Source organism: Sinocyclocheilus anshuiensis, unplaced genomic scaffold, assembly GCF_001515605.1.
Source record: "Sinocyclocheilus anshuiensis isolate Anshui unplaced genomic scaffold, SAMN03320099.WGS_v1.1 scaffold666, whole genome shotgun sequence".
NCBI lineage: Eukaryota > Metazoa > Chordata > Actinopteri > Cypriniformes > Cyprinidae > Sinocyclocheilus > Sinocyclocheilus anshuiensis.
This window is the reverse complement of record NW_015547661.1, coordinates 167,967-175,380: the sequence shown is the minus strand read 5'-3', so window position 1 is coordinate 175,380 and position 7,414 is coordinate 167,967. Positions and strand designations below refer to the sequence as shown.

The 7,414-nt window shown below is 35.1% G+C and overlaps 1 protein-coding gene across 5 annotated transcripts in view; it reads left to right on the top strand.

The window, feature by feature from the left end:
• LOC107702252 (serine/threonine-protein kinase MARK1-like) overlaps window positions 1–7,414 on the top strand; it is a 52,557-nt gene that overhangs the window by 30,759 nt on the left and 14,384 nt on the right. For all 5 annotated transcript variants that reach the window (XM_016504505.1, XM_016504506.1, XM_016504504.1 and 2 more), the window contains exons 9-15: window positions 738–857; window positions 2,599–2,698; window positions 2,885–2,997; window positions 3,374–3,527; window positions 4,958–5,130; window positions 5,210–5,307; window positions 6,549–6,698. In XM_016504505.1, the coding sequence (XP_016359991.1) occupies window positions 738–857; window positions 2,599–2,698; window positions 2,885–2,997; window positions 3,374–3,527; window positions 4,958–5,130; window positions 5,210–5,307; window positions 6,549–6,698 (908 nt within the window). The remainder of the gene's footprint in view (window positions 1–737; window positions 858–2,598; window positions 2,699–2,884; window positions 2,998–3,373; window positions 3,528–4,957; window positions 5,131–5,209; window positions 5,308–6,548; window positions 6,699–7,414) is intronic.

The window sequence follows — 7,414 nt, the reverse complement described above, 5'->3', positions numbered from 1 at the left end:
TCTATTTTTTTTTTTACTTTTTTGATAAATAGAAAGTTCAGAACAGCATTTTTTTTTGTAAAATATTGAAATATTTTATAACATTATGAATGTCTTTACTGTCACTTTTTAAAATTGAATTAACTTAATTTTCTGTAAAGCTGCTTTGCAACGATTTGTATCATGAAAAGCGCTATACAAATAAACTTGAATTGAATAAATATTTAAAAATCCTGAAACTGCTTCCCAAATATTTTGGGGTTTCTGATTTATTATGTACCCTTAGACCTATTAGAATACCTATTAGCCGTAAATATGTTCCCAGTATAGCACAACTAACCTCCCAACATTATTGTTTAAATGTGTAATTTCTATTTTGTGACCTTTTGTTTGCCATATAAAATTTTGTCAAATTTGCTTGCTGCTAACAACTTACGGTTCTTGTAGTTGGAGCTCAAAAGCATTGTTTTTTTCTTATTGGTTAGTTTGGTTGGTAATTTAAGCATTTTTTGCTAAGTGAAAAACACCCTATTTGGAGTTTCATTGCAGTGTGAATTTTTACCATCGGTGTGAAGAGGTAATAGTGATGCACTGCTTGCTTTAAAGTCTGCCAAAGCAAAAAACTGTTCCACTGCTCCATTTAAGGCTTATGTTTTTATGTAGTTTACCTAAATGAAAAAACAGCAAGTTTTCCTGAAAGCATATTGCTCTGTCTGTATGTGCTGTATTGGGTCCTCACTCTGAATGTTGGTCCACAGGAGCTGCGAGAGAGAGTTTTGCGAGGGAAGTATCGTATACCGTTCTACATGTCCACAGACTGTGAAAACCTTCTGAAGAAACTGTTGGTGCTAAATCCAGGCAAACGTGGAAGTCTAGAGGTGAGGCTGATAAACACATTTCACACACCCGTATGAATTTTGAAAAGAACTATAGAAAAATATACTTTTCTGTGAAACACAAAATGAGATGTCTAATGCTCTTTTCCATTCAATGAAAGCATACTGTGAACAGGGTCACTGTAAACTCAGAAAAGAACAAAAGCACCGTAAAAAGTGTCATAAAAGTAGTCCTGTACACTTTATTCCAAGTCTTTTGAAATCATGTGAAATCAAATCTTAATCACACATTTGTTAACATTAAATCTGTCATGTCTCGAGAAGTAGAAACTTGTTTAGAAATGACCTGAGGTTCAGTCAGGACACTCTAGTGCAAGCTGATAGGTATTCAATATTAATCCTCTAGCTATCTCAGTGTAAACCAAATGGAGCATGCAGATTCACCTCTCTTATATCTGCAGCCTTTGAGCTTTCTTGTTTAATATTTAAATAGTCTAGTTCAGTGTTTGCTGTGAGGCTGGCTTACAGAAGAGTTCCTCGACACCCTCCTCCTCCCCAGCACCACCTGTCTAGATCTGCTATGGAGGATATTATGTTATGTCTTTGTGCAGTAGCTTGTCTTGCATGCTCACAGCAACATGAGCTATGTTTCCATCCAAAGATGCGAATTTAACTTGTGCGCAAAACTTGAATATCGCATAAAACATTTGCGAATAAAGCACCGTTTCCATCCAATGAGTCAAAGAGAACAAACTCGTCACTTCCTGATAAACTGGCACTAAATATCTCTAAGAAAACTAGGAGAAGCCACTGAATATAATAATTTCATATGTAATAAATGACTTGCGCTTCAGCGAGAGCAGACGTAACACAATAAATGCGATCATTGCTTTCGGATGTGGATGCTGCTGTTTGGGAACGCAGTCGTGTAAGACAGTAATTATACAGAAGTACTTTGACGACAGACTTTGCTCAGGCTTTTCAGAACGACCAAAACAACATTTCAGATGCTGTGAACGAGATCGGTCCGCTGGTTAGTCAGGTTATCCCGTCTCATAGCGCAAAGTCACATGACTTTTTCAATGCGCATGGTGGAATTTATTCGGTAAATGTGTTTCCATCGTAGTTTATGCGCATTTTTTTCTTATTGGATAAACTTTTTATCCTACTCAGTTGTGCGCATACGTTTTTTATGCGCATTTTAAGAATTTATGCACATCTTGGCGTTTCCATCCAGCGTTTGGACATCTTGACAAATATTAATATTTGATACTACTTTTGATACCACATGGAAAAAATGGTGCAACATTTAGAGCAATTTAAACATGCTTTATTGTTTTGAAAGTACACCTGCACTGCATTTCATAATAAGTAATATAATTTTAGTTTACAGTTGTAAAATTCCAATACTTAATTTCTTTGCCTGCAAGAGTTAAACCCTCAAGGTTTTGTTTTGGTGAAAAACCGTCCATGACAACAGGTTTACAAATGCTCCTCATTACAAATCTGTGCAATGCTGTAATCATCTGTCCAAAAAATGCTGGAAATTATGTGAATGTGAAAATAAAATGCAACGCACATTTTTGCATTTCCTGGTGCATTTGAAACTCACAGCACATACAGAGATGTGCGTTTACTGTGAGCGATTTTTGAGATGTATATAATCTATATTTTTGACAATATCCATTAACATGCTAAAACTGATAATTTATGAAATATTCATAGTAAATAAATATACATTCATATGCAAAGGTGTAATTTAATGTCTATCAATGCCTCACAGCAAATCATGAAGGACCGCTGGATGAATGTAGGCCACGAGGAAGAGGAACTGAAGCCCTATACAGAACCTGAGCCAGACTTCAGCGACACCAAACGGATAGGTGTGTACCGTCCCTGACCCTTCTGTCTTTCTCTCTTTATTTCCTTCTAATGCATTTTTTTAAATAATGGTTAAAAATCAAGATATTATGTCTCTATCATACACTACATGGCCAAAAGTATGTGCGCTTATGCAGGGATCACATACAATGAGAATGAAATTCTGTGTGTATCTTTGTTTTTGGCAGAGCTGATGATCACTATGGGTTTCCCTAAAGATGAGATCACAGAGGCGTTAGTAGGGCAGAAGTATGATGAGGTCATGGCCACGTATCTTCTGCTGGGCAGGAAACCTCCAGAGGCAAGTCATGCGTGTTAATTAACTAATTAACCAAAACATCAGTCGTAATTACTGAATGCTCTCATCCACTTCAGTGTATTCTGTGCAGTGCTATTTTACCATCATTGACATACTATTATAGTTTTTTATTAATATTTTGAATGAATTTTGTACTTTTATAGCTCCGTTTTCATTTTAATGTTATTCAAATTTTAGTAATTCTGTTTTGTTTTTAATCAATTTTAGTAGTTTTTCTTTTTTTTTCTTTTTTAAAAGTCTGTGTTGTGTTTAATTTGTTTTATTTCATTTTATTACATCAAGTTAAAATTTTGCCCTTGTATAGCTAGCTGAAATGCGAAAGTTTTAGTCAATTATAATAACCTTGATCTTGTTTTAGTTTGAAGGAAGCAATTCGCTGTCCACCACAAACCTGTGTCAAAGGTCACGACCCAGCAGCGACCTGAACAACAGCTCTGCGCAGTCACCCGCACACTCCAAAGTACAGCGCAGTATCTCGGCCACGCAGAAACAGCGGCGATTCAGCGACCACGGTACAAAACACACACAGAGAACATTTCAATTCATTCTAAATAACACATTTATTTAGCCCAGAAAAACATAATCAGTTTTATAAAACGGAGAGTTCCAGTGCTTGAGCCGCGTTCTAAGCTGTTGTAAATTACTCTACAAACATACACCTTTGTTTACTTCTGTGTGTTGCTCGGCAACCACTTTGTTGGAACCACAACTGTTTCTGAGGAGCTACATTGTTTGGTGGAAGAATACTGTTTTTATTATCATTACTCTGTACTTGCTCTGTTTTATTTTGTGAAACCTTACTACGTATATGGAATAACCGTTTTATAAAAGCAATAATCCCCGTCAAGCCGTGGTTTACAGTGAATTTATAACAGCTAAGGGGGTTAGCTTCGCTTCGCGTCTAACGACGCCCCTTAGCTGTTATAAATTCACTGTAAACCACGGCTTCACGGGGATTATTGCTTTAATCTAATAATTAATTTGCTGATGTCATTTTGGATGTGTAGTCTACATACAGAATGTGGCATGCATAGGTTTTATATTAAAAATAGTGCTGGGCAACGATTAATCAAGATTTTTGTTTATATAATATATGTGTGTGTTCTGCGTATATTTATTATGCATATACTGTATCAAGACACACACATACAGTACACTGTATATTTTGAAAATATTTACATGTATATATTTATATTCATGTAAATATATACATGTAAATATTTTCAAAATATACAGTGTACTGTATGTGTGTGTCTTGATACAGTATATGCATAATAAATATACGCAGAACACACACATATATTATATAAACAAAAATCTTGATTAATCGTTGCCCAGCACTATTTTTAATATAAAACCTATGCATGCCACATAATATGTACATGCATGTGTGTGTATTTATATATACATAATAAATACATGCAGTACACACACACATATATTATTAATTGCGATTTAATCGTTGCCCAGCACTAATTTAAATAAAAATGTTTTAATTAATTTTTATTATGGATTTTTAGGTCTGTGGTAAAACTTGCTGTGGTTTCCAAGACCATTTTAAAGTAAAAGTCACCCAAAAATGAAAATTCTCATGTTGTTCCAAACCTGCATGAGTTTTTTTTTTTGTTCTGTGGAATGAAGATATTTTCTAGAATGCTGGTAACCAAACAGTTTCAAATCCCATTGGCTCCCATAGCGTTTTTTTGTCCATACTATTGAAGTCAATGGCACCCGGAAACCTGTTTGGTTACCAGCATTCTTCAAAACAACTTTCAACTGTTCCACAGAAAATCATACAGCTTTCAACATGATGAGGATGAGCAAATGACAGAATTTCCCTTTTTGGGTGAGCTATTCCTTCCTTGACTCGGAGATGACACGTTTTCATTTGAAGCTGTTTGTGGATGTGTTGTTCTGAGCATGATTGTCTGGTTCTGTGCAGTCGCTCCGTCCATACCTCCGGCCGTCTCCTACACCAAACGCTCTCAGGCCAGCAGCGTGGAGGGAGAGAAGAAGAAGGAGGAGTGTAAGCTGCCCTCCTCCAGCTCTAAAGGAGACATGGCCGCCTCTCCTCTGGTGGTCCAGGAACGCAGGAAGTCCTCCACAGCTTCAGGGGTGAGAGGTCACGTGCCTCAGATGCGGGACACAAATACATACGACTAACAGTAGACTAACAGTGTGTTTGTGTGAACAGAATAGCGCTGCTGGAGCAATGACGAGGAGAAATACGTACGTGTGTGAGAGATCCAGTACAGACCGGTACTCAGCCGTACCCAACGGCAAAGACAGCAGGTGAGCAGACTTTAAAACTGTGTTGATATCAACCTCTTCACATGAACATTAGCTTAACAAAAACACTGACCAATAAGACACAAGATCTTGGGTCATGTGTTCATTCCAGAGCAGGTGTGGAAACCATAATGGTAACAAACAGGTAAAAACGAAAAGAAGGGCACTTCGCACAGTGCAGATATTTCAAATGTCTAAATCTTAACACATTTATAAGGCCATCCAGAGTGTTTTTTGTTGTTGTTTTTTGCGTGTGTGTGGTTTCAGTTATTCATGCATGTTTGAATGTGATTTAAAAATAAATGCATACACTTAGAACAAGTACGAAAGTTACTGATGGATCATGATTTCTTTGTGAAAATATACATACAAAGATTGCACACACAAATTCGTATATGCAAATATGACACTTGCAGTTGTGATTTGTGAGGTCTTTTTCTACCAGGGCTATTATAGTTAACTAAAACTAAAACCATTCAAATACATTTGAGTCAAAATACACTTTCAAACATTAGGCTTATTTTTATTTCAGCTTATTGTTAAATTCAACATGTCTCATTTTCATTTAGTTTAAAGTGAATGTACTAAAATAAATTAAAACGAATTGAAAACATTAATAAAAATTATATTCATATCTTAAGGATGCTAAAATAAGTCTTTGGTAGCATGTGATTATATACTCTCGGCTCAGTTTTACATATTTTATAGTGCTGTCATTTTTTGTTTACATGTGTGTGTACTGTGTATATTTATTGCATGCATACAGTATATATTTAGAAAATATTTGCATGTATGTATTTATATTCATATAATTTAATTTATATATAAATATATTTAATATACAAACATGACATATTTTTCTTAAATATATACATGCATGTGTGTGTATTTATATAAATATACACAGTACACACACACATATATATATATTATGTAAACAAAAACTTTTATTTTGGATGCGATTAATCGTTTGACAGCGCTAATATTTTACTTCAGAATCAGTGCAAAAAATACTGGAAAAAAGCCTGGTCTTGGGTTTTATTTTACATTCAAATGTGCAAAATTGCTTGCAATTTGTGTTGCGTTTGGTGTGATAGAGACATAAATGTTTGTTTAGCCCCCAAAGAACATAATACGTGGTCTTTTGATCACATATGATGTCAATACGGATGTGTGCAAATGTTCGCATTTTTCTGGCTCATTTATCTCATGTATGTCTCTTTCTCGTGGTCTCTCTGTCTCAGTCTGACGGAGATGTCGGCCTCGGCGAGTGCATCTTCCTCGGTGTCTCCAGGAGTGTCCACTCGGCCGCGGCATGTGAAGTCCATGTCCGCCTCAGGCCACCCCACCAAGTCTCCGCTGCCGCCCATCGAGGATGACGCTGAATTCAAGGGGTGAAGAGATGTGCTTTTAGTATTTCAGAGACAGTGCTATTTTAGTATCATTGAAAGACTATTATAGGGGTTGTTGTTTTTTTGTAATATTATTTTGATTGCATTTTCTCGAAACACTTCCAAGACTGACACATGTACATATCGTGTCTGTAACAACACTTACAATGTTCAAAAAAGAAAACCAAACAAACACCAGGGGCTCATATCACATGAAAAGTATGATTAACAAACCAACGTTAGGTTAATACAGTACGTACTTTGGCAGTTAGATTTAATAATCCATTGCAAACAATAGCAACCACAGCTGTAAGGGGACTATAATAGGGTTTGTTAATATTTTAAATTCGTTTTTTAGATTTTCTGTTTTCGTTTTAATTTGAAAGTTTTGTGTTTTTGACATTCTTTTTATTTAAGTCTTTCTATTTTTTTTTTATTAATTTTTATAATTTCTAATAAATTGAATACGTCTATATATGAAAATTTTAGTTACCTAAATGAAAATGAGAAACATTGCCTTGGCAACTAGTTTTTTTGTTTTTTAGTTATACATTTTTTATTTTATTTTATTTTATTTCAGTTAATGTTTATTTTATGTTTTGTTTATGTTCACTGATTCCTTTAAATTATTTTTAAGGAATTTAATGATTTTGGTTTTGATTCTACTGTACACAAGTCTTTTTCCTTAACAAATGCATGTCATAAAAATCATTTTAATC